Raw genomic sequence first — 27816 nt, 5'->3', positions numbered from 1 at the left:
CGAGCGGGCTGTGCTCATCCCAGTCCCTGATCCGTTTGAAAGTGGAGGAAAGGAAAAGGTGGGGAAGCTCTCTGGGGCCCGTCCTGCTCTGCAGGAGATGCTCCAGCCTTGAGGTGTCCGTGGAGTTAGTGCTCTTCTGCCCGACCCCTCGCCTGGGAGCCCTCCCCTGCGTTTTCCTGGTTTGCAGCGCCCCGAGGGGAGAGCTGAGGGGGAGAAGGCTGGGGGGGCGCAGAGAAAAATGGGCTGGGAACAGCAGGAGGGAGCCTGGTGGTCACAAAGGGCGGCTTTGGTGGAAATTCAGGGAGAAAATACCAGCAGATGAAGTGGTCGATCTCGGTGAGGGTGAAGCCTTGCTTCAAACCTTCCTGCGTGCTGTCCTAGGGGAGGCAGGGAAGGGCTGGGGCTGGAGCGAGTCCCTCCCAGCTGAACCCAAATTGTTGTGTTTATTCCCCACAAAATAGTGTCCGGCATCAAATTTTGTATTTAACTTTCTGTTCCAAGTTGGACAGAACCCGGCGAGCGAGACGAGAAGCTGTCCTGTGCAGTGGGGATTCTGGGTCCGCATCCAACCCTGATCCACCCGGTTACTTGAAAGCGCCTGGCCCCGCTGCTCTGGCAGGGAGGTGCCAGGAGGAATCGCGGCTCGAGGCCAGGCCAGGGCCTTGTTTCCAGGCTTTCTCCCCGCATGGGGAAGCGCGTCCCTGGGAATCTCTTGCTCCAGCCCTAAGGGGAACATCTTATGACAGCATCTCCGTCTGTCCATCCTGCATCCCTGCCCTGCCCGGGGACACCAGGCCCCTGCCCCAGCTCCTGCTGGGGACTCGGGGCGAACCCAGGGCCTTTCAGGAAGCTCCGCGGTGCAGCTGAGGATGGAAAAATCCCGGGATCTGCCCTTTCCGCGAGAAGCTGCCCGAGCCGGGTGCTGTTTTTCTTTCCATCCAGTCAGCGCGGCCGCTTGGAAATTTCCTACCCCAGCTCCCGGCTGCGATGTTTTCCTAATGAAACAACCTGGCTGGCAAAGCCCTGAGCGAAATGAGTCGCCAATTAGCGGCTTACATCTTTCCTGTAACCCTACCTCATTAGCCTTTAGGACAACAAAGTAAATTTAAGAAGAGAAACAAACAAAAGAGCGAGGCCCCAGGAGCGCCCCCAGCCTCTTCCCACCGCCTCCGGTGCCCAATTCCCTCCCCGAGGGCCAGCGGGGTTGGGGCACGGGGAAACGCTGACTCAGCACTCAGAAAGGCTGACTCAGCAGTTTGAGGAAATGCTGACGTGGTGTTTTTGGGAGCCGTCAGCTCAGTCTGTGAAAACGCTGACTCAGCAGTGGGCAGAAAACACCGACTTGGCGCTTTGCAGCCCTCCCTGCGGCCCCGCTCCCCATGTCCCCCCCGAGGGGCCACCCCCGTTGGTCCCCGCCAGCCCTCGGGGTCCCCACTGTTCCTGGGGTCCCTGCCCCTGTCCCTGGCGTCCCTGCCCCTGTCCCCAGCCCAGGCAGTCCCAGCCCCGCGCCTTCCCTTTGCAGGAGGCGAGGCGCAGCACCGCGGCCGGCAGGCACGAAGGCAGCGAACACGCCGAGAGCCCGAGCACGCTGCATTTCTGAATTTATTAGAAACAGCTGTCAGTACATCCTTCTAAAACATTACATGTCAATGTGCTTTATTGCAACTCTTTATTGCATGTTTGATCTAGAGCAAGTAGGCCCAGGATGCTTAGTGTCTGGGATTTAAAAGCCCAACCATCTATGAAAGGAAAGTACAGCAAAATCGTAACACATCTGGTGACAAGTACAGTGTTGCATTACTGATCTAGAAACTACAGTATGACTTGTCTGAAAACACTAACATACAATTGGTTTCCTTATGAAGCAGTTTGTTTCTTTTTTAAAAGTTAAACTACATGAATTCTTTTTTTTTTTTCTTTTTTTTTTTGTTTTTTGACTACACCATAAACGACAGAAGAACAGGTTTTACACAAATAACAAACAAGAGTACCAAAGTTACATGCTGGAATTCATACAGAAAGAAAATAATTCAACGGCTTCTTGAGAAGCAGGTTCCTAACAGATGCAGTTTCCCTTAAAGAAAAGAGAATTCAAGGTTAAAAAAAAAAAAAAAGAAGAAGAAGAAGAAGAAACGTGAACGCAAAGGTTGTACAAAGAGCGCGCCGTTACGCCAGCCCTCGCTACAAGACCGCACGCCCACTCAGGCTGTACAACGAACCGCACCTGTACGGGCAGCCCGCTCACAAGGGACACACACCAGCACCACCACCACCACCACCACCAGTAACACCAGTACCAGCAGCACCAGCACCCTGCACACATCGGCTGGAGCCGGGCCGATTCGTGGGGAACGTGCAGGCGCTCAGCGCATCGCGGAGGAACGAGGTTTCCTGACCGAACCCTTTGCTTGGAACGGCTGTGAGTGCTTTGTCCCAGAGCCAACCCCTGGCACGCCCAGGTGCAGAGCGGGTTACCAGCAGCCCCCCAGAGGGGGTTTCAGAAGCACAGATTCGAGGTGAGCACAACCAACCCCTTGTCGTTTGATGGAAAGGAGCCCAACTTTGCCCAGACGCGTGCCCGACCGTGCTAGCGGTGAGTTTTGGTTCCTTCCCACGGGGCAGTGCCACTTGCAGCTGACGCCTCTAACCTGTGACTACAGCTTACACCTACCTACACACACAGCACAGAGACACACGCACGCACACGCACACACACAGATGATGCAGACCATCACAATCCCGTGGTGCAATAAACAGCCAGATATACAAAATTAACAGGTTTAGTCCAACGTCTCCTTGCTCGGTGCAGAAGTGGCTCATGGAAACAAGGGGGAACCCAAACCCCCCGGCCCACCGAGCTGAGCCCCCGCTGCCGGCCCGAGCACTGCCCGGCTCCTGTGAAGCCACCAGAGCGATGCTGGGGTGAGGTCCCCTGGGCAGCCTTGCCTCCGGACACCAGCCTTTTTTTCCAAGTGATCCCTAAGGCCCTGCTCCGACTGCTCCGAATCCGGGTGCGGGTACAGCACTGCTGGGTCCGGAGGCAAGCGGCTGCCAGCCTTGAGGAAGCGATACGAGATGAAGGTTGGGGAGGGGGCCAGTTAAAGCTGTTTTGTCAAATACTGGTTGTTTTTTTTTTCCCTATCAATAAGAAGTATTTTTATTTTATTTATTTATTTTTTGCCTCTGATGCTCACATTACATTTTTGTAAAGGCAGATTTTAGAACAAATGGCGATTCAAGTCACAAAACACAGCGATAAAACCTGCAAATTACGTGTTAATGGGATGGAGCCAGCCCCGAAGCCCAGCACCCACAGCACTGCTGTCACCCACGGAGTTAACCAGCACGGGGCTAACGCTCGCTATCTGCCCCGTGAACAAACAGGAAGGAATTGAAAAGATTTCAAAAGAGTTTTTTTTTCTTTTTTCTCCTTCTTTTTCCCTTCCCATTCGGTGGAAAGTATTTCTGCCCGCAGAACGCAAGATTCACAAAAATGTTGGCCAAACTTCCTCTCACCCCATCCAAACATGCTCCTCACTCGGTGCTGAGCCGGCCGGGCTGAACAGGCCCGCGTTTATCTGGGCAGGCAGCGCGGGGCCCTGCTGCTGGCAGCACGAGGTGTGCCAAGGAAAACCAGGGGCTCGGCGAGGTGAGTTTCCTTCCAGGCCGGAGCGAGGCCATACGGCCTTCTATTAATTTCCTGCCTGCCTCTCCTGCACACGCAGGAGCACAACCAGCTCGCCCAACGCCTCCCAGCCCTGCACTGCACACGGATCTGCTCTGGCATCGCCGCTTTCTTTTGGCAGCAGCCTCAGCCTCTGTGATTTGGGATGTCACCGCATCCTGCAGCTTCAGGCTGCCTCCCCGTGCTCGGAGTGCTGCATGGGGGTGAGCCTAACCCGCTGCCCCCTGCACCGCTCGCCCTTGGGAAGGCTTTGCCACTTTGCTGGTCCAAAAGCAGATGTTGAGAAGGAACAGGAGGGAACTACGCATACAAAAAGTCTGATTTGAAACGCAACAAGCCGGCCGCATCGTAGTGCTGTGTAAAGCTGCATTTAAACCTGCCTCGTACCCTCCCCGCCCACAACCAGTACCTGTTTGTGTCTGCATAGCGCAGCGAACGTACAAGACTCACTGACGTTTCAGAGCTTTATTCCCTGGTAGTGTAACAAAAACAAAACAAAACAAAAAAAGAAACATTCATTCAAAACCAGAAGAGATTGTTCAAGTACCAAATTAGGGGCTTTCCCAAACTGAGCTGTGACACTGCTGCAGCAATGCCGCTGCCTGAGGCTGCGGAGCCAGGGTCAGGGCAGCCCCGTGTCACCAAGCCCTGCCACAGTCCCCATTACAGTTGCCTGGCGTTGCAAAGGGCCAGAGGCTGCTTTTTGCCCAGCTATGATGAATCTGGGTAGGATTAAATAGGAGCGCTTTTCCTGACCGTGGCTTTCTGCTGTGAGACTCTTGCTTGCACGAGTGTCAGTGAGAAAAGGCTCAGGCCCAGCGCGTTACATGGAAAACTTCTCGCAGCTCTGCCACACCGAGAGACGGGTGGGAAGAGCATCTTGGGTTTGGCATAAGACAGAGGGCTGCACCGGGTCTGAACTCTGGACTGCAACAACCAGCGGTGCAAAGCAGCTGAGAATCATATATTAAAAAAAAAAAAAGAAGAAGAAGAAGAAAAAAAAGAACTACAAGCCCCAGATCTGGAGCATCCCCGCGTCGGGCAGTCACTGCGTCGCACAGCGCCGCGCAGCAGCCTGAATGTCTGTCGAGACACCCCTCTGCTTCCAGGCTGCTTCCTTCCATTCTAAGCTCAAGCAGTAAAGAAACGAGTGGGAAAAGATTTGTGACTTACTAACTTCAGAAACATGGCACTCCTGGCTGATGTAACGGGGCCAATGGCAACTGTGGAAGTCGACCTGATTTCCCATCCATCCGAATACAAAATACTGACTCACCCCTGATCCCTGCAAATATACTTCAAAACAGATTAGAAGAAACTGTGCATATTAAGAGTTTCAACATTCCCACCCCCCCGCCCCCCTTTAACACTGTGCAAAAGTTACTTATTTAAGTCTACATATACATTTAACACAACAAGGGGTGACCCGCAGCCCGACACCAAGCGGCTGCCACGCCGGCGGGGCGCTCCCCCCCTTTCCTCCCGCCACTGCGACTCCTGAAACCGAAGCGTTCTTGCACCTTCCTGCTCTAAAAGCACTCGAGTCCCTTTGTTTTGCCTCTGCGTTCACATTTCCTGTATTTGTTCTAGGCTTAGCAGCTGGGTTTTGCACTAGGGTGTAATCCTGCACCCTGCTGCGGGACGTGAGGGGTTTTCTCCCCATCCTGGTGCTGCCGGAGCAGCAGGACCCAGCCCTCACCCTGTGGGTGACAGCAGCTGCCCGTGCCGGGCGGTTTTGTGCCCGTTTCACTTGCCATACGAGTGCAAAGCGGACATGAAAGGAATCTGTGCAATGGCACGTGAGGGTCGAGAGCAGCAGTGCTGGCAGCTGCGACTTCAGGTGCCTAAAAGCAAATGCAGAAAGGTGCAGAGGCAAAACAAACCCTCAGCAGAGGGCAAAGGAGCCGAGCGCACACAGCGTGGGCTCCATCTGCCCCGCTTCAGAGGCCTGGGCAGAGCAGCCTCTAAGAAATCCTTCGGGATGGCTTTTGGCTCTGAGCACGTCGTTCACAGCGAATCCATCACCTGCCATCAGGGAGAGATCTCGGGGAGAGGGGCCAGAGCCTGAGCTCGCTCACACCACTGCGCGGCCGAGGCACTGCCAGACGCCAGCGGAATTACTCGGTGTTTACGTTGGCACGGCCGGGGCCGGAGCCTGCACCGAGACCTCACAGGATCAGTGGGATTCCTCTGCGGGGAAACCTCAGCCAGCCCCGCTTCCCTACCCCGCTGCTGTCAGTACCGCGAGGGTGTGCCGGGATTTACGAGCTTGGAAGCAGACCTGCGCTTGTCTAAACCAAACCCGAGGCCGAGCGCTATCTAAAAACGTGGCAGATGTGGAGTGCTTCAGCCAGCGTCCCTCTCACAAGAGTAGGGATCAGAAATTCGTGTCCCACCAGCTTCAAGAGGAGATGCCAGAGGCACAGAAAACACGCGCTCCTCTCGCACAGATTTTTCCACAGGAATTAGGCTCCTGGCTGTCACTTGTGCCTCTGAACTGCCTTCCCTCATGAGCACTGGGGCTGAGCCCAGCACCAGGGGCACGCCAGGTGCCCAGGGGTGTGAAAGCAACGGCTTTACAGCGACCAGATTAGAACTGCAAATTCTCCAAGAGGTAGGGCAAGGGTCGTTAAAAAGAAAAATTTCCACGTCTACACACAACAGAGGAATCCATTCCAGATTTTCACTACGAGCAAAGGCTACCTCTGGTTTTTTGTTTTTTCTTCCTTTCCTCAGGGAAGTGGGACAGAAGGACACCAGCAGATGCAGGTCACTCTGACACGGCAGCTTGCACGAGCTTCCTTCTCTCTCTCTCCAAGCTTTGGTTCAATCTTGTGGTGTTTCATTTCACGGAAAAGTGCCATCTACGGAGCTCCTTGCCAGCAGACCGCACTCCAGCTGATCGGAAAGTGCCTGGGAAGTGTCGGGGTCATTAGTGCAAAATAAAACATCTCACGGGCACGCCAGGCACCTGGACTCCCCTCCTGGCAATGGCCATCAGTGCTCCAGGCTTATCATTTCCCTGCTTGCAAATTCAGGACATTCGGCTAAATAATACTTCTCGTGTAAACATTCGACACCAACAGGCCTGGCATTCCTCCCCAGGCATTACAGAAAAGCCACATTTAAACAGGAAATGAGCCACAGGGTCAGAAACAGGTCTAGAACATTCTCAGATCCGCGCGGCTGTCTGCTTCCTGTCCCGTACAATGGGTGCATTTCAAGGGGACCGCTTCCAGTAATGGGAACAAAAGTAACTTTCAAGGTTGCACACTGAACAATTAATTTGCCAGTTACGCTTTGATGCCAAGCGGCTTGGTTTGCCAAACTTAGCTCTTTTTCATTTCAGAAGCTTAAGGAATGGAAATAAGCTGCTCTGTATACTTTCCAGGGAGGGGATTTATCGGATGATTGTTACGCTCGACAAAGCCCAGGACTACCTGCTCCAGTACCTGACAGCAGCCCTGGCCAAAGGATGGGCCCCGACACCCAGTAACCGAGGAGCACGGCGCTCCTTCCTTCCCCTTTTGCACTACGTCCAAAACAACTACAAGGGAATTCAGATTACACCGGTGTAAAATCTTGCTTGGCGGCAGTGGTGTGGAAGCTCAGGGTCTAGCTTGCAAAGAACAAATCGGAGGAGATCTCTAATTAGCTCACACGCTTCTATACAGCCAAAGTGGCGGCTCCTCAGGAAATAATTTGGTACAGTAAGCCATCCAGAAGCATTAGATTGCACCTACCTCTTTTACATCAAAATCAAGCATTAGGAGAGTCTGTCGTTGTTCAGCAAGAGAACAGCAACACGAGTGCAAGCTTCGTTCTAGTTTACATTCTGAAGCATCTTTAAAAACTGGAAACAGAATCCCAAGCTGAGGAACGGGAGGAAGGGAGGGGAGGAGGAAAAGAGGAGAGTGAGCAGTTACATCAGATCAGACAAATTTAGTGTTTTGAAGCCACACAATGTTTTAGCTTTTCCTTTTATTTGTTTCAAGTTTTGGTGTAGAAAGTATGTGCGGATGCTAACGCAACCTTCCCCGTAAGTGCTCAATCTAGCAACAAACAAAGTTTTGGTGTGTTCAATTTGGTTATAAACGTTTCCTTTAAGTGAAGACCTGTAGTGCCATTGAAACCAAAACTTTGTCACTGTTGGCAAAAAAATAAAGCGACTTTTCTTTACAAGCATTTTTCCATTTAAATAAAAACCTGAAGCTTTCCCGTAATTCCTTTGGTCTTCTCTCACCAAATTCCACGCTACCTCAAGACAAGCCCTCTTTTGGAAGTTCGGCTGAATCGCAGTGAAGCTGCTAAAATTAACAGAGAAGAATTGCTGTGGTAGAGTTTCCCCCCTAGTTTCTTGGGAGTTTAAGACTGAAAGACGTTACTGATGCCTCGAGCAGAGGCTTCGAATCGCCTCTGCTAGAACAAGAGAAAACAAAATCCAATTAGAAGTTCCACTGAAGGTGCCTGGCAAAAAATTATCTCCAGAAAACAATGTTTTGCTTCCAGTATTTTTGTATGCATTTTGTTGAGTTTATTCCCCTCATAAGGAAACACAAGTATCAGTGTAAAAGCACAGCTGAGCTTTTAAGGTAGCACCAGGACACCTACACCCAAGTTGTCGTCTTGTTGCTGCTAGGCCTCTTTTTGATTCACATTCACAGAATCACTTCTTGTGCAAAACAAGCAGTCTAAGGAGAAAGAATGCCCTCCAAGTTCTAATAAAAATCGTAGAAAAGAATCCAAGATAGCCAACACTTTCCTCCTCCCCAAAATTTATCTGCAAAGAGAGGGGGGCATCTGTGCGTAGACAGGGTAGGCAAGCCTGACATTTAGGGAATCGTTGTGTTGGACGAGGGACGTCTGCTGGTAGTGAAGAACCAAATCCTTAAGCGTGCTGTACAGGTTATATGGTTCTGCAAACCCGTAACCTCTTGGAGTGCTGTAGATCACACAGTGTTTCACTTCTCCATCAGCTCTGCAAGGAAAGAAAACAGGGGAGTTTGACATCAAAGAACAAACCCAAAGTGACAGTCTATTAACAATTAACTAAAGCAGCAACCTGCCAGTCACTAAATTACATAATGGAGGACCCAGTAGATGTGAGCGGAGGAGATTAACAGTCTGCGAAGAAACAGTGCTTCAGGGCGTGTGATTAAACACTCTTGCATAATAATCCACATAAGGAGGCTCTTCTATCCCAGCAGTACAATTCCCTGCTGCATTGTTCTCAAAACGTTTCTTGGAAAAAAAAAGTCAAGAGCTTAACCGTGAAGATAAGCACCTGAAGTCAGCAGCAGACCTTGTGCTCAGCTTCTTTGGAAACCTTTCCACTAAGCGCAGAAGCCAAAACCCACACGTTCTTCTACACAGTATTTCATGAAATCCAGCACTAGCCTTCAGTGTTCATTTTCTAATGTTGAGCATGGCATGGGTTCAAGCTGGTTCATTATCTGAAGTCATAGCGACTGAGTCCCTAACTTGGCAAAGCCTTTACTGGAACACAGTATTTCCAAAGCTGCTAGAATAACTTATCTGCCAAAAAGATCAAGTATTATGTAATCCCTGTGCTGGAGCCTTTTACAATCCAAGTCACATGTAGGAACAGGTTACGTTATGCCATCCCTTCGCTATCTTGTAGCCTGATACCAACCAGGTGAACATGCCTGGTGAACCTGTCACTCCAGTGACTGTGACAAACAGGTATCCTGACCCCAGCAGATCCTGCAGTCTTCAGTTACCTTGAGGTGACAGACCCTCACAGATTCCTTTCCCGGACTTGCTTTCAGATGCAATTAACCTCATGTGAAATACATCAGTGAAAGCCATTTTGCACTCAAGAACAGGCTTGAAGGATTTTTAGATAATGGAATCAGAGTATTTCTGACCTCCATTACAGCAGCATAAAACAAAGTGAAACACAAGAAATCAATGCAAGGCTGTGTGAATGTCAAAAACTACTGCTCACGAATTATGTCTCCTCTGAAGCATCACTGTTATCTTAAACACAGAAAACACCTGGAGTTTGGCATGTCTATAAATGAGAGCAGAAGACATTACAGCTTACAGCCCCTTTTTAATTCTTCCCATGTGCTCCTTTGGCACAGAACATGGGAGAATTTGGCCTTAATTTGCTTGTGACTGTAGAGCTTCAAGTGGGGATACTTCAGAATTTTGTACTGGTAATTGTGGTGTCCAAAGAGACTGCTTGGACTATAGGTACTGCACTTTCAAGGCAGATTTCTGCATCAACATTTCTACTGCGCTAGACATCCTGCAAACAAGCCACACATTTCAGTGGCAGGGCTAGAGTAAGCCTTGCTTTTGTTCTCTGGAATAAAGAGCTGTGGTAGAGATTCGTGAATTGAACAGTTATAACAAAAGGGAAAATAGACTTACACCACAGAACAAGCATAACATCCTTTCTTGCTACTCTCTCGAATTAAAAATGCTCCATCAGGTTTCCCACAGAGCAAGTCTTCTGCTTGGATGCGGTTGAGATCCCCAACAAACCAAGTTTTCTCGTCGTGATGTGGCAGGTTCTCATCTTCTTCATTCACAAAGTATGTGCTGAGAGAGGGAAAATTAGTTAACTTAGCCAGTGCATAGTAAAGAGTTAATAGACTGAGTGATTTATTTCTGTGGAAATCATTCAAAGGAATATAAAGCCACCCAAGCTGGGAGTCCAGGCTCCTAACAATCGTTTGGTATCTGCTGACAGCCTTTCATACTACAGGCTTCAACTCAGTACTTCATTGTTCCAACTTAGTTGTGATCCTAAACACTTCAGCAGAGCTGCTGCCTCACATGACATGCAGTTCCCCTACAGAATGCCTCCTTTGTCTGCAGTCCTTTACTGAGAAATCGGTGCTTCGCGTTACCAACCTCCACAAAAGATACCATTTATTAATGGAACAGTGCTCAGTGAAATCATATGTATGACACTTACTCATCAATGTTTTCATTTTTGATCCCCAGCCAGTCGTTTATTCGCTTCTGTCTCACCCCTTTGTGATTGAGCCATCTGCCAGAAGAAGAGAGCACTAGCATGTTACTTCAGAGTACGCATGGGGGTTTTCATATTGAGCAAGCTAAAGTTCAGACAAAAGATCCCACATAGAAACAGTCTGGAGCTTAGTTTGTTCTCCAGGAGCAAGAGCCACAGAAAGACCATAGATTCTATAAGAGAACTTCTGCTTCCTTCCATACTCTTCTGTGATGACCCCCTTACTGGCACAGTAAAGTACCTTAAGCACTGACAGAACTTTGGATATGAAAAGAAAATTGAATCCCCACTACCCTGATGGAAACAGTGATTAGTCAGGTTCCTCAGAGACACTATTTAGAGGTACAGGTCAGTCTTACTTACACAAGATACTGATCTCTGATTTTGCGGAGCTGAATTAGGTCAGGCTTGATACTGTTCATTTTCTTATCAGTCTCCCTGTTGTCCAGAGCTTGCTTCTTCAAATCCTGTTCCAGACGCATTTTACTGTCATGGATCTCGCCCAGGCGTGATTTTAATTTTTCATAGTTCATCATTATCCTGCAAATAAGCGTAGTATTCGAGCCGTGAGGACAACCCAGCCTACAAGGGACTGAACCTTACCAGTAGCACTGCATGTAAGAGCCATACTGTAACAGCACCTCCTCCCTTTGACTGCCACATCTTAACACGAACATTACTGGGAGAATGCCAGAAAAGTGCGAGACCACTTGCCAGAAGGCCTACCACCCCTTTGCAAAGTTTGAGCTTTCAGTTTACTTTCAACTATTTGGCAGAGCCACAGGAACAAATTATCTCAAGAAGTGTAAGCTAGAACAGATTCCTTCTTCTCCACCCTCAGGTTTACTTTCTGGTCTATCAGTTATGCAATCCCTCCACAGGTATTACTGCTAGCAAGTTTACAAATGCAGACTCCAATTACTGATTAAGAGCTACCAGGAAGTAAAGCTGCATGTCTCCTCACCCAGGATTAATTTGCAGGTTTCTACACTTCAGGAAAATAACATATTTCCCCTGCTAATTGATCCTTAGTCAGAATGAAGCAGCACCGTGGCACAAGACGATTGTTACAGGTAACTGTTTTCAGCCTAAAAATCTCCCCAAGGCCACCCCACCATGATTCATAAAGCACTGCGTCTAGTTAGGCGTTATACTTGGCATTTCTTCAAAGTCCAGGTACAACCTTTTTTTGCTAGTAACTTCAGAGAACGGCAAACTCAAACAAGGTCCTTACTGAATTTCTTGTAGGTGATTAATATCTACTGTCAAGTAATGGCAATTAAATATGAAGCTCCTTCAAAAGTGACTAAAACCGATTATGGACTATCAGATTTACCAGATCTATGTTCATTTTAATGCTGCACAGTTTACAAGTAAAGAGTTTTCTGAATTATATTCTGAGCATATCCAAATAAAACTGGGATAAGCAAATGAAATTATTTTCTGGTCCTGATCACAGTATCTTTATTAATGTGAAGTTAGAGGCAGAATAATCCAGAGATCTCTCACATCTCCTGCCTGCAATTTCCAGCAGAAGAGGAAGGAACCTTTACTGGAGGTTCAGAAACCTTGGGGAAATGTCTCAGTGACAATACTCAGTTTACAAAGAGTTTTATATGATGCAATGTAGATAAACTTCATAGGAGTGCCAGTGTGGACAGTAACTCTTCGTGGTAAGCAAACATGACTTGAGAGCCTACCGTTCAATTTCTTTGTCGTTCCCCTCTCTGCGAAATCGCTCAATGTATTCTTTGCTGTATCGCTCTTGGGAGTGGCACTGTTCCTCAAATATCTTAATAGTTTCATTAAACGCCTCAATTGCGGTCCTCTTCATCTGGATTTCCTATGTGAGGAAAAAGTCCTTCATCATTTGTTCATGAAACAGGCAACACAAGACTCCATTATGTTCCCTAAACTGACTGGGTGGATGAACCAGTCAGCCCCGAGTCAAAAGGTGATTAATCAGTTTAAAATTTAGACAAATGCCTGAGCAGCATCACAGAAGTACAGGGAAGACTTGCTCCTTGCATGTCTGGTGCCTCCTTCCCTCCAGATGATGCTCTCTGTTAGGCTGCAAACCCCTCAGAAATATTTTAGTCATATTTTCCATCTTAGCATGCAGGAAGACTGCCAGCAAACCTCCTGATGTATGAACTATCTTATGTTACAAGAATCAGTCCAAATACTGTATTCACACTTCCTTAATGCACAATATCTGGAATCTTATTTAAACTTGACTTCTCCCAGAACCTGGACAAACCCTTCTAAAATGCTCACTGCAGCATGAAGCGGCTGGAAATATTCAGCAGCCAAGGAAGAAGTCTGCAGTGTAAGGCTTGTAGGTGATGGCTTTCTCCATTCTCTACCTTACCTTAGGCAGCTCAGCTCCTATTCCTACCTTGTCCCACACCACAGCTCTCTGGCTATCAGCAACAAGTCATATTCACTGTGCTTCTGTCAACCTTCAAACCACCTTACAAATTTCCACAATTTACAAAGTTTCTTCTCTGTATTTTCAGATCTTGGATTGACTTTGCTAGACACAGCAGGATAAAACCATTTTCTTTACTTTTTAGGTAACAAGAAACAGATGCTACAGATAGCTGAAGTGGAACTAACCTGTGATGTTCTGGTATATTCTTCGTACAATTTGTCGTACTCTTTACTCTTTTCCTGATACTGAGCGTGGTATTCTTGAAGCTTTTTACCTACTGCGTCTATGTTATCTTCTTTCACCAACTGATCCTGTACACACAAAAATCTATTAAGTCTTCAAACAAGCAGCTTTTCCTTAAGAATTTTCATTTGTCCACTTGTGTGTATTTGCATTTTACAGCTATTGCAGCATTTTTATCATCATGTTTCTATGGAACACATAGACATCACATGTAAATCCCTTTCTCCACACACTAAGTTCCACAGTTTACAGACAATGCAACTGGAACTATGAGAAACCAAGGACTATACCAAAATACTAAGCCTCTGAAAATACACTACAGCTTGGCTAGCATTGCTGTCCACTGTTAGAGAAAGAAGGAATGGAATTGCTTGGAATTTGAGGTTAAAGATTACAATTTTTTTAAAACACAGTCCTTTTTCCTTAGAGCAGGACAGTGTCTCAGGCTATGGAATAAAATATATGAAAATATTTTTGAAAAATCTAGATGGCCATACATAGAACAAGCAGCTGCATGTGCTCATATGTGCTTCAAGAGCAACACTGTCTAGAGCAGTACCCTTTGGGTCCACAAGGGCTCAAAAAAAAGCCCAATAAAAAACTTCTCAGAGACTGAAGTCTGCTGCTTGCTTGGGTTTCACTTCACTGTTGGACTGCTTGATAAAATGAAGCAGCAGCTTAAATGGAAGAACCATGACGATGAGCAAAGTGAGGTCAAATATGAAAACTCACTTTTTGCAAGTTTTCAAAAAAAGAACCTTTTATGAAAAAAAATGTTTAGAGAAAACAGAATAACATACTAGTTGCACTTTTTTTCTTGTCTGCTCTAATAGTTACTTGTGTCCCGTAAAGACCTTACCTGTTGGTACCGGGACACTGGATACATCAACTTCACATCAAGCTTCGGGTTATACTGAGCAAGAGACTCATTGCGGTAGTGGTTAATCAGTTCCACAACTGAATTAAACGTCAGTGGATCAGAAAAGCCGTATTTTCCATCCCGATGATAGATCTTTATCAGTTTATTGTTGCCACCCTTCCTGTAAAGCAGTACAGTCATTTAGAGGTTTTACTGCAAACCTCCCATCCCCTCCAACACTGGGGCTGCTAACAATGACACCGGTGAAGTTCCTGGGCAAGTCTTTGAAGCTGGACAGTTTAACATGCCCACCTTTATATGGTTCTCTATATGCTAGCAGGTATTAGGCACTTTAAGAGTCAATGCACACAGAATTATCAACAGCTATTATTTGAACGGGAGCAAAGCCCAAAGTAATTCTCTCTCTCTTTTTTTTTTTTTTTGCACTCACTCTGGAGCCAGCTTGCAATATTTACGACATGCCTTAGCCAGACTTTTTGAAAAGGAAAGGATGGATGCTGAAGGTTGAGTAAAGGAGCCATATTGAAACCAAATCAAAATTTCCTGCAATTCGGGGTCACTAACAGTATACATCTGAGCACACAGTCATACGGTGATTAACAAGTTTTTTGAGTTATGGATGTTAGTACAGGATACATGAAACTAAACAAAATCTCCTGAAGATTACAACATGGTTGTAAGTTCAGGACTTTACATTATCCAGACTTATACATCCCAGCAGTTCCCACAAATACTGCTCATTTCTTCATTTTTTTTCCCCAGCAGACTGTTTGGACAATATTCTGTCCTTGTACTCTCAGTTTTTGTTCCCAAAGACACCTGCATTCAGCAAAATAACCAACTCATGCCAGATCCTAGCATACTAGTCTTGAATGTCAAAACAGAAGTCAGAGCAGAATTTAAACTACACCCTTAGTAGGGGGTCACACTTGCCGTAAATCAACTGAATTTCAAGGCAAGAACAAATATCTGCCATATCACAGCAACTCCCCAAGGCGTGCTGCAGCAGCAGCAGCTTGTGTGTCTCGATTGTTTGCCTCTAACAGCCAGGCTTGAGAGCCTGGCAGAGGCAAGTGGCTGTACCGGCTGGGCAAGGCCCCAGCAGCTGGTCACATGAGGTCTGCTGCCTCACTGCTGTAGACGAGTTTAATGAAGAAAGGAGCATGGATCCAATTCAATATTTCCCAAACTTTAGATCAGAAAGCACGAGATACTCTTTTAACAAAGGCACTGTGTTCGGATCTCCAGAGCTGCATGCTGATGAGATATTCAACTCACTCCCATAAATTAAAGCCCCAGTTTATAAATACTTTATGCCTTAACAGTTCTGAAACTGTGAAGGTTTACTGAGGGGCTCCCTTCCCCAAGTCCTACTTCATCTGCGGAGAGATCCTTACAGTACTGCTCAGCGAGAGGCAGGATTCGGTGCACAGAGCAGAACAGGCTATCAGACTGGCTGTTCATGGGCTCATTCTATGCTTACAACACCAGGCAAACATCTCTCAACTTGAGCCATGTCAGCTTTATATAGGCACTGCTGTCACTGGTCTAGCAACTAGTTAGTTGCTCGGGGTTTTATTGCCTGGATGACAACTGACCAGTGCTTACCGTAACGTCAGAGTGTAGTCTCCCTGCATCTTGGTCGATGCATCGCGCACCAGGAATGTTCCGTCTGGCATGTCTCGTAATTTGTCATTTACTTCTTCCCTGGGGAGTGGAAAGGAAAACAAAAAGCGTTAGGGACACGATCATCTTCACCACGGTTATCAATACTGGGGCCAGTAACACCAGCATGCATAAGGAGTTCAGTCTTCAAAATATCATGCAGTCTTTCTTCACTCTCAGGCTCTCCAGTCTTCTAGGTCATCTAAAAGAAGTTTGAACTTGGGTAGTTACAGTAAAAAATAGCAGCTGCAGTCAACTGCAGCTTAGGAAGGAGTCTGTTTTTAAGCAACAGTAGCAGCTGTGTCTCAGAGTTCACAACCTTTCACTGTAATCTGCTCAGGTTTTAAAGTCCACACTGGAAACAGGTGCCCTTTGAGAAGCCAGCCCTGACCTCTTAAGAAATGGGCTCTAGCACCATCTCTCAAAGGTGCCCAGAGTTTAGCACAGTTCTAGTCTCAAGAGACTCATTATTGGCTTAACCTTGATCTTATTTACAGCAGTTTGAAACCACTACAACCTCACTAGCTTTGGTGCAACTTTTACTTATTTACAACTGAAGCAAAAGGAATACTCAGCCCAGAGCTTTACGCTAAATCCAGAAACTTGTTAGTGAAAGCCAGTGCCTACAAGCACTAAGAAAATGCTTTCAGTTGAAGAGTTAAGTGTCTTGACAGGTTTGAACATTTCACCCAGATTACATATCACGCTTTGTAAAGGCTCCCTCACAGGTTCTTAAGAGCACTAAGCGCTTTTTAATACAATCATTTGGAAACTAGAGTTTATCAGGTAGCCTCAGCATTATCTAAGTGAGGTAGGAAGCCTATTGGAATTTCACAAAGAAAAGCCAACAGTGGTTTTTTTGTTCAAATACTAAGGAACAAAAGTATTCTTACCAAATAGCCTCAGTTTTGACTTGGCTACCTGAAGAAAACCACTCTGTTAGTAAGACTGACTCCTAATGATTGGTGTGTGGATCAGCTTCCTTCTTGCGGAACGTTTTACAGATTAGGCCTGACTCTTTGAACAGATAAATACAGTCCAAGGGCTTGGACTGCCTGCAACTTGCATCCTGGAGCTCAGGGCATGATTTTCAAGGCAGTGCTGGACTGAAGAACGTGGTTCCTGACCTGACAGCCCAATGCAATCTGTAGCTGGTGGCTGCCAAATTAAGGCCACGAACAATACCAGCTTTATGCGTGTGTGTATCACATTTTAATCTAATAGAGCCACTGCAAATGATTTGTGCTGCCTTCGCTCCTGCCATCACGTGCACTGGTAAACAAGGACCAAACCCACAGTCAATGAATTACCAGTACTGAGGTGTTGTAAACAAACCCTGCCGAGTGGGCTTTGTGATCAGGTTTCGCCACTCTGCTTTGATTTCATCTTAACAGAAAAATATCATTGCTCAGGCCCTTCAAAAACAAGATCTATGCAGGTTGGCTTTATCGAGATAAGGGTGGTACAATAAAGATATGAAAACTTTATTTCCCTTCTCAGAACCTCATTGAACTACTGCGGCAAACAGGCTGTTCTGGCCTTTATCTGACAGCGTTTCAAAGTATTATGTGCACAAGTTGGAGCAATTTCTGATCACAATCCCAGCTTGCTTGTGTCTTCCCTTACTGTTCCAAATCCTAAACTTTTCAGAAGCGTCTTAAGAGGGACAGAGTTGGATACTGCAGTTCTTTTATGCAATTAATTACATAAAAACCTGCACTTCGTTTTCTGAGCCTAACCCAAGCCATCTATTTTCCCGAGCACACAGAAAGGTGTTTCCTTAAGGGGCAAAACCTGATTTATTTGGTACGTGTCTGTGCCATCTGCTATGGCTAGCTGGTGACAGTTAGCACTTTTAAGAGCTATTTTTATACTACCGTGTAATAGAAATTAATACAAATGCAATTTTAACCAAATGTTCAAGAAACCCCAAATAAAAATGCTAGTCCCGTTATCCTGAACAAGCTTCCTACTGAAGGTCTGCTGAACTCCATGCACCCCAGCACCACAGGCTTAGAAAACCTTATTAGCCAGCACACTCTGAAGCACTTTTTTCTTTTTTTTTCCTTTTTAAAGAGTTTGTGTATCTGGAGAAAGTTAAAAACCCAAAATAACTGTCACCAGGACTGACAATATCCATACCAGAACAGTAATTTAAACGCAAGTCTTGAGTCCAGTTGAATGCTCTAGCATTTAGGTGCTCTGCCAAGCATAGTCCCGAAGCACTTCCATCCTGCAAAACGCTGTCTAAAATAGGCACGTTCTTTTTCTCCCAAAGCCTAACAGGTTCATTCTATTTTTAGTAGTAAATATTGCTTACCTGGAGATGTCCCCCCAGTACCACTCTGCTTCCTGCAGAGAGAAACTGGAATTGTCCTTTATTCCATTTGTATTGACTGGAGTCATTGGCTTGGGGGGCTTTGGAGGAAGAGCTGAAAAGGAAGAACAGATTAAAGACAGGTAAGCAGGGGGAAACAATCACTGCAACGTTAGGAAATATGACAGCAAAAAAGTGACACAAAATATGCATCTTGGAATTCTTAATTTTTAAGGAGTTTTGAAATCAGTTGCTGCAGTGTGATCTGAGATTTGCCAGCACTCAAATCAAACGTGCTTGAGGAATACAGGGAAGGCGGAAGGGGAAGCACGAGTTTTTGTGAAAAGGAAGGCTGGCTCAGGCATGACTACAAGTGCAATCCCTGCCTAAACCTCCAAAACCAAGTCACAAAGGCGTATTGTGTTTGACAGCCACAGCCTGCAGGGCTATGGAAAAGCTGCAGTTGCTAAGGCATCACCAATCCTTATGGCAACCCGGGAGAGCAAACAGGTGAGCTCTCCATCAGAGGGCAAAACGCTGCTGGCGAGAGAAGTGCTGGCTGGGCAGCAGCACGTCCATCTCAGGCCCGAGGTTCGTATTCCCTGCGGGATTTGTTCAGGCTCCCCGTTAGGAACAGAAGCTGTGACTCTCTGGATAGGTACTCATGGGAAAAGGGACATCAGCCCATTGTTAGTGGCAGCACCTCCTTACACAGTGGAAATGTTTGACGCAGGAAAGAGGGTGCTACACATCCCCCGGTGTAGGCCCAGTGCATTCCTGCCTGGAATTCCCCTATCCGAGACCCATGCAACCAAGCTTTTACTTTTGTTCTTAAAATACGTTACACAACATAAGGGCATAAAACCCACTCCAGCTTTTTCCACCTGGTCAATTTTTGCAGCTATGCAAACAACTTTATCACGATCCTAAGTCCTGCAGCAGGATTATTTCAGCAGCCAGAGGCACGCTGCTGTGTCTGGCAGCACAAAGGCATTACGCTCTTCTCTTCAGGGAAGGTATCTCGAGTGCCCTCCTCTGCTGAGGTTCTCTTCCCGATGCCACTGCTGAAACTAAGCGTTTCTGAGGCATTTCAGGGGACAAGCCGAGTGTTTTGCAGGGACAGGTATCATCTGAATTCAGAGGCAGCAAGCAGCTACTCAGAGATCTGCCGACACGTTCCACGTGAGATGCTGAGCGTCTGTGCCCCAGCCCCACAGCCACCAGCGGGGCCGATGTGCGCTGACAAGAGCCACCCTTCAGGTGCACGCAACCCCGGCATACGAGCAGAAACACAAATAAAATGAGCAGAAAGAAGAGTTTCATCCCCAGCCCCAGTGCTTAGCACCGAGAGGTGTGCTGCTTGGCACCAGCCATCTGCTCACCTCCCGGCCACACCTCCCACATTAAAGAAGAGAAAACACTGCTTCAACTGCAGCTCCAAACGCCATTTCATCTTGAATATCCAGCACAGTAACTTCACTGTTCTCAGACAAACCAGGAGATACTTTAATCGAGCCAATCTAAACTAAATCTGAACCTTGACCCAGACATTTGCACCCTGGGGCTGCTGACCAAACACCTGATTCAGATAGCAGCATTCATGCTGCGGTGCGGGGCAGTGCGGCCCAGCATACAGGTTCCTTTTATGGGGCGAGCTGGGAGCTTTCAGGTGTGCACAGATCTAGTGAGGCAATAACTGGGCTTGTTATAAAAGGAAGGTGAAAACCTTCGGATCCAGTGAAGTCGCTTCCTGGTCGGGAGGCTTCGTTTACTCCCAGCTCAACCACTGCAGCTGTTTGTGCAGCACGGAGCACTCGGATAAAGTGCCATTGAGAGCAGGGGACGGGTCTCACCCTCCTTTGCTTCAAGCTCTCAGCCTGGACATGCAGTTTTACTTACGGAGCCCTGCGTTGCTCCATCTCCCCCACTCACAGCTCCTGAATCCAAAGGGTCTTCAAGTCCTCCCTCCTCCCCACCTCGCTTTTGGGGGTTGCTGCTCTACACTCTCTAAGCAAGCAGTAAGACAAGCAGTCATTGCGAGTATCACCACTATCTGCACACTAATAAATCGGAGTTACAAAACCTTCAGATGTTTATTTACTCCAGACTCTTTTGTAGATTCTGAATCATCAGCAAGTGCATGAAAAATTATGTTAAAAAAAAAAGCACACAACCATGTAGAGAGTTCTTTAAAACGACACCAGAACCAGCAATGATTTCACTGGGTCTTGCAAATTAAGGCTTGGACCAAAAATCTCAAGGTATTTTACTGTGTAAGAGCCTGTTTTACGCTGGTAATAGGAGCTTTCCAGAAGAGGCTTTCAAGTATTCTCTAAGGTACTTGAATACTTCTCTAGCCCTTCTTGTAAGATTAAGTCTTGCTCCTTTATACACTGTGGAATTATTTAGCAGCTTTGTTAGGGCTCGCTCCGAAGCACCGGGCACAGAGAAGCAAACTAACAAGGACCAGGAAGGTAAGGAACAAGAGCTTGGTGTATGGACACAGAGCACTAGACATCTTGCCAAGTGTCCTTACTACAGGCGGGTCTTCTTTTCCTGAATAGGTGGGTATCAGTTCTCGATACCACAGCTGCCTGCAGAACCCTATTCTGCAGAGGAAACTGGAAGGAAATTCTTCAGGGAGAAGAACAAGGCTTGGACCGGTTCCTGTAAAACCTGACTCATGGAAGCCAGTCTCCTTTTCACAATAGACTTTTAAAAAATGCTTTTAATAGCTTGCACATTTTAAAAATACAAAAGGTGGATACTCAGTTTCCAGAGAGCCGTGGATATCATTCTTTACTTTCTGTACTTTGAGCTCTTAGAACAGCAATAGGTTTTTTCCTCTCCTGGCTACAGAGGCAGGCCCTTTATTGCTCTGCCCAGTAAGCTAACGTGCCCATTCGTTTCAGTGTTTCTGACACGTGCACATCCCTGCTAGGAGAAATCCCAACATGTTTCTGTGAGAAATGACGAAGAGCCTTAAAGAGTCTTCCATATTTTGATTTAAATTTAAAAAATGCAGTTTGATGTACTTTGCGTGATGCACATCAGAGAGCTAAAAATCCTACCATAAAGAAGGCTGGCCTGAAGTCAACAGAAATGCTTCTGAGAGCAGCCCTGTTCCTCTCCCTGTCGCCGGGTCCAACTGTGATCTAGTTGCAGGCACAATCCCAACACATCTCCAAAGGAGCCGCGATCACAGCCAGCTCTCCTGGTGGTTCTCCTTTCTCTTGGGAGAGAAAGAAGGCTGACCTGAAGTGCTTACCAGCACAATGGGGCTATTTGTTCCATTAAAGAACTGACTGTGAGCTCCAGAAACACAAACATCCCGCCCTCACCCATGTCTTCGGGACTGCTTTACCACAGGGACCTTCCCAAACCCCAAAGGCCACAGGGACACCTGCAGCGCCTCGGGGCGATCCCAAGGGCTGGTGCCGTGACAGGGCCTCTGTGTGCGAGCCACCACCTCTGGGCTTGCTTTCTTTAGCCCTCTCCAGCTTCCCCAAGCAGCCTAGCTCGAGCTAAATCCCAATCCCACATCAGTGTGACTGAAAAGGGGGAAAATAGCAAGCTGGCTGGAGGCAGGGCCTGCTCCTCAGGCAACTTCAGCCCTGCGGCTCCTCGGGGAGCCAGGCCGAGCCACTGGGCCTTGCTCAGGGAATGTTTGTCATGTTTTCTTGGCTGCACAGAATTGCTTTTTTTAAAAAAGGCCGCTCAAGGTTTAACAGACACGACTCCCTCATATGTAAACCACCTCCAACACCGAGGCAACAAAGGGAGCTGGCAAGCACCTGAAGTTTAGCGCTGGTGGATTTTTATTTTTTAAATGAAGGCTACACCAACAGGCTGCACCGATCCCGAATTTAACTTCAGTGAAGTACACTGTGACTTCCACAATATACGGACTTTTCCCAGTTAGGCTTTTAATCAAAAACCTCACAAGCGTGCATGATTGAAGAGCCACCGAGCCCTGTGTGTGCGTTTTCAATGGCACTAATTCAGGAGGAATGAAAACCAAGAATGCCTGGGGTCTCCAAGTGCTACATCCCAAAGAGCAGCGAGTCAGGCAGTATTTGTGTACGAGATAAACCTGCCAGTTAATTAAACTCTCATCTGCAGCTTTAAGACAGATGCCACTTAGTCTAAGCACGTCTCCATAACTTAACTCTTTTCTTCTAGTATTTTCCAAGGGCTGCGGGCCAGATAAGTAAAAGCTCAGCAGGTTTAAACGCAGGATTAACTCCATCTCAGCGTTACAAATAACCGCAACCATCAAACACTGTGATACAGTCAATTTTAAGTCACTCAGCACTTCCACCAGATTGTTTAGTAACCTTCTTTCTGAAGTGTTCAATCTGCTCTCCCTCCACATTGTGACAAGCAGGTAACAGATCAGAGGATTTTTAAGACAGGTACCCGGTTGCAGAAAGGCTGACATACAGTAAATACCCTACAGACCGTAATATAAAGCTCTGGAAAGTGTCATTACTATGGAAACGTGCAAGTAATCCATGGTTAGACCAGCTAACATTTTAATGACACAGTCCTCAAGGACAAAGATTTCCCTTTGGAGGTACAGATGAGGACTTGGAGTGAAATGAAGGCCGGCTTTTTAATGCATTTATTATTTTTTAAGTAAAAATCCCCCCAATCTTTAACCTTTCTCTTTAGTCTTACTCAATTTCTCCAACACTTCCAAGGCAAAGACTCAAAATGTTCCTCTCCCCCAGCAGTCCTGTACTCGCCGCTGTTACACAAGGTCCCCTCAAGCCAGTTACAACTCGAGAATAAAAGGCAACGCTGAACAAAGGTGCTTTTTGCACCTCACTTCAGTGAAATTGTGTACTCTGAGCGCAAGCATGAGGACGGCACTGGGCTTTTGTTGAGATTTCCAGCTGACAAAGAGGAGAACCACGCGCACCTGCTGACAGCAGCTCAGCCTCCACCGCTGACAGGTACCTTATCTCGGCAGCTGCACATCCCCGCCTGTCAGTTCTCCTGCCAAGACCCCTTTTTTTCCAAGCCCGGTGTCCTTCCAAGCTGCCCTTCCCCAAAGGGCAGCAAACACGCACTGGAAACTCCTCAAGGGATGGAGAAGGAAGCTACTCGATCGCATTACTGCTGGCCACAGAACCTCATGCACGCTCGCATTTTTTGCTCTACTCCCCCAAAACAGGCAGGACGCCAGAGACTAAAACATATTCAGAGAACTGAAGTCTTTCAATATCTCATTACAGAAAACAGCAGACAAGTTGGCAGAAAGCCAGGCAGGTTTCCAACAAAAACACTCCCATTATAGCTTTGCTTGTGTTTCTGTGAACTTTCATAAAAACCAACACCTTTAAGAAATATTTCAGTTTTGATTAATTGGCTTTTTTGATAAAGATCTGTTTTGTTTGAAAACTCCCCAGCTATCCAGTTCTCTCCCACACCTCCCAACCACGGTTTCTCCTCCACGCAGCCTGCCAAACTTCTGGTGCTCTTGGTTCTTCGTGAGGATCCGCAGCTACTGCACAGGTTAAAGATTACCCGGTACGGGACACCTGCAGAAGGGGGTGTGAAGGAAAGGAGGCTGGCTCAAGCTCAGAATTATCTCCTGGCATTTTATAAGCACCTATCATTGCTCACATGGAAGAAATGGAGGATGCTCACTGTCAGATGAATGATTTTGGGATCTTTGGCTTCTCTGTTATAAAGTAGCACAGCGTTTCCTTTTTGTTCAACCCTTTGCATGAAGTTGCAATGCCAAAAACGCCCCAATTTCCCGATTATTTTCACTGCTCAATGAAAAAATGGATTACTTTTCAACCCAAAGCGTTGTGTAACAGCTGCACAGCTCCAGCAGTGGCAGGACTTCCACAACCAACAGGGCTGAGACGACTGTCCCAAAGTCGACATGAGGAGGATGAAAAGGACAAGCCTTCTTTACCTTAGCAAGCATAGTTAGCACTACAAATCTGCAATGTTTGATAGAAACAACTGTACTTTAGAGTATCCCATGTCAGATCTCGAAGACTACAGTAGGAAAGTGGATAGAAAATGAAGCAGCAAGTAAATCCTCCTCATTGCTTCTGAACTAAAGCAGTTCCTCATCCGTCTTCACAGACGAAGCACCACGGCATGTTTTCTATCCTTCCACAGGTAGGGCCTTCAAATAACTGTTAAAATACTCTTTGGTCACTCTATCCAGATAGATTCTGGGTAAGAATAAGGAAAGGAGAGCATTTTTGCATAAGCATAGACCTACAGGGACAGAGAACGAAGACCTAGCCTTTCGTGGTGGATGATGGACAATGAGGTTGCCCTACAGTGACACACTACAGCTAGGAGGCCTACCAAAGCCCACAGAAAACGTCACCTCACATGAAAGAGAAGGCTGGGGCTGTTATCCCCAGCGACTTCAAAGACCAACCATCTATCCAGATGGCAGCTCCAAGGGGAGAAATTGGTTCTCACTGGAGAACAGAAATGATTTGGTGCTAGTGAGAAGTTAGCTGCACATGAGCCTCCTTAAAATAATAATAATACAGCTGTAAATACATGTGACTCTTGCTGCTCTAAGCAGCATTTTTTTTTTCACTTTACCACTAGCTTAGATCTTTGACAGCAGTATGTAAAAATGTTTCTCATTCAGTACCTGTCCTTGCCATCTGTCAAACTGTTTTCTATAGTTACCAAAACACAGAGAGGTTTCAACACCACCATCTTTTTTTTTTTTTTTCCAAGAACCTTGTTCCCGAAGGAACTTGCATCAAGGCAGAAGTCCCAGCCCATGGACTGCTGTGCAGGGCCCTCAGCAGAAGCTGAGCCTCAGCGAAGGCACGGAGCTGCCATCCCTGCCCAGCAGGGCTCAGATCTCAGTCACTGCTCACACTTGATTCAACCACCTCATACAACTGCACTGTGATCTTCAGAATATTTTAATGAAATCCCTTCCACAGCAGCAGTCTGACTTCTTGCCTTCTCCCCAAACTGATCAATGAGCCTGTACCACACCCTTCTCAACAGAAAGGTTGAAGCATTCGCCTCATGGATTCACTCTTCCTTAAATCCTTCAAGAGACTCTGAGGAGACGGGAGGTGAATCAGTGAAGATGACACAAAATGCAGCCTACTAATTTGACGCCTGGGAGTAGTTCCCCAGAGGGCCAACAATCTAGATTCCTGTAACTCCACAGGATGATGCAGCACCAGCACTGACAACCTTGGAAATTTAATTGCAATGTATGGATTCCTGCCACAACAGACAACGGAATTTACATACACAGTACGACAATGAACTTCTCCTCATCTCACCTTTAAAATATTTTCCTAGGGCAGGTGACAGAGTCTAAGCCTTATTGCCCACGCTCAAGGCCTGTGTTTCTTTGTTATAACAATTTTCTCCAGAGAAGCAGCTTTTTTTATTTTTTTTAGGGGTTGGATGAAAGGAAGGAAAAAATTCCTCCAAAAGCAAAGATGATCAGATGTAACACTGGATTTTAGGGACTACAGAGGCTAAAACTTGAGGTAAGGTTAGGGAAAGAAAAAAAAATTAAAAAAAATAAAGGCTCCTGTGGATTTTTCCTTTCATGGGGAAGATGTGGAAAGTAACAGAGAGCGAGTGGTAGCTAGCAGGAGGAAACAGGAAGTTTATGCTTTGAAGGAGAAACCTGACCTGAAGTACTAGAGCCCCAAAGTGATGCCAACCCAAAGCTGAAGTTACTCTGTAGTGAAAAGAACAAACAGACGAAGGGAATACAGACTGATGGCTTTGATTTGTCCAAACCCACAAGTTTCTGTGCTGAGAAACACGGCGTTTTTCAAGCCTTTCCTAAATAACCATGTGTCAGCTAGAGAGGTATCTGATTTTAGAAGCAATAACATACACACAAACTATCATTAAAATAACATTTTTCCAGTTCATGAAAACCGGGCGAATGCTGGAAGCAGTCACAGGTTGAAGTATTTGAAGTATTTCGGCTCCTCTTTCAAAAGGAGCGCTGGATGGAAGGTAGCCAGCTCGGGTGTGCTGCTGGACTCGAAGCCAGAGAAGAACCGGGATCCTGATCAGCCACAGCAAAGCTTGGGAGCACACAGGGCTCTGGCACCAGGACTGCCCAGGCAGCTGCTGGATGTCCAGCAGGGCAGCTGGGGTCCTCCTGGAAAGGGCTACAAGAGGAATGGCTCGGTCTTTGCTTCTTTTGAACGGGATGGATTTTTCTAAACTCCCTGTATGCAGCCACTTCTCGGCAGAAGTGCACTGGAGGAGCTTAAAGCACTGGAAGATATGCACTAAAGCACTGCAAAACCTTTGGCTGTGGAGTGGAGGGCACAGCAAAACTGAAGGACAATCGGAAGGGTCTCTTTAGAAGAGGTAACATCCGCTCACATTGTTTGGGGACCTGGCACTGGCTCCTGTGCTGTAGTTTAGATTATGTGGAGAAAAGAGTTCTTGCTTACTTGGCTATTGTGCAGATTTTAACCTGTCAGAAGAAATGAGATAAAAAGCAGAAGAAAAAAGAAAATCTGACTCATTTCCATAGGGGCACTTAGAACAAAAGCAGAGCCCGCTCTTTAAGCATTACTCAGCAACCTACTTTACACAAACGAGTTTCCAAAAAATGCAGCTGGAGCACACCGATTGCCTTCACGGACCCCGAGTTGTAGGGCAACCTGTTCCAACACAGACACGGCCTTTTTGACAGTAACAAAACCTAACCTTTAACATTTACGGGGAGATGCTGAGAGAAGTTTTCTTTATGCTGCTGCCTCCAGCACTCTCCAGCTCTCTGCCCAAGAGGTGCCTCAGCGAGCAGCCAGCGCGCGGTGCTGTGAGGCACCCCACTGCTTCCAGTAAGGGCGCAGATGTGCACGACCAACTATCCCGCTCCGTTTTCCCAAGCTCTAGAGCAAAGACAAGCCTGAATGGCTTCGTTCTGGAATAAGATATCACGCAGGCAATGGGAAGACAGAATTCGACTCTGCTGCTTGGGAAAATGATATTCCCCGAAGGAAACTCCAAGAAGAGCCTTCTCCTTTTAAGCAGGTGAGCTCGAAGGAAGCACCACGGCGATTAACTCTTGTCAGGCTTCGTAATGAGATACAGGATTGTTCAGAACAATGCAGAAATAACATTCGCTGGGACTAGAGCAGGTCTGGCTTTCAAACAAGTGGTGAAAAGCTTGGTTTCTTCTCAGAACATTCTTCCATTTTTTAGTTTGCATCAATCTACAACTTTCCAGAAGATGCAAACAACCCCCTTCAGTAACCTTCCCCTCTCTAACCATTCCTATATCATCTGAAAGCCAACTAATAAACAAAATGTCAGCCTTTACAGGCAAGCTCTCTCCCATCTCGAGCAAGGATTCAGTTCACTTTTTATTAATGACGTTACATGTATTTTTTGCATTCGTGTATTTAACTGAAAGCTGATGAGTGAGTGATATTCTTTAACAGTTAGAGCCATCAATATGAAAAGTGAAGAATTTAAAAGCAAGCCTTAAAATGCAATCAGAAATTAAATATGGTTATGGCAGTCATTAAATGAAAGGGCCAGCAGAGAAGTTAAGGTATAACAAAAATGGGATCTGTGCATTTCATGT

General features: G+C 46.6%; 1 protein-coding gene across 3 annotated transcripts in view; it reads right to left on the bottom strand.

The window, feature by feature from the left end:
* Nucleotides 1-5064: 5064 nt before the first annotated feature.
* Nucleotides 5065-27816, bottom strand: part of LOC311212185 (phosphatidylinositol 3-kinase regulatory subunit gamma) — a gene marked incomplete at its 5' end in the record, with an annotated part of 54140 nt that continues 31388 nt past the window's right edge. For all 3 annotated transcript variants that reach the window (XM_084291382.1, XM_084291381.1, XM_084291383.1), the window contains 9 exons: nt 5065-8663; nt 10085-10255; nt 10635-10709; nt 11055-11231; nt 12392-12534; nt 13311-13436; nt 14228-14408; nt 15857-15955; nt 18234-18345. In XM_084291382.1, coding sequence (XP_084147508.1) covers nt 8462-8663; nt 10085-10255; nt 10635-10709; nt 11055-11231; nt 12392-12534; nt 13311-13436; nt 14228-14408; nt 15857-15955; nt 18234-18345 — 1286 coding nt within the window. In that variant the 3' untranslated portion in view covers nt 5065-8461. The remainder of the gene's footprint in view (nt 8664-10084; nt 10256-10634; nt 10710-11054; nt 11232-12391; nt 12535-13310; nt 13437-14227; nt 14409-15856; nt 15956-18233; nt 18346-27816) is intronic.

Source organism: Netta rufina (assembly GCF_964035555.1).
Source record: "Netta rufina genome assembly, chromosome: 8".
Lineage (NCBI taxonomy): Eukaryota > Metazoa > Chordata > Aves > Anseriformes > Anatidae > Netta > Netta rufina.
This window is presented reverse-complemented; position numbering and strand designations above follow the sequence as displayed.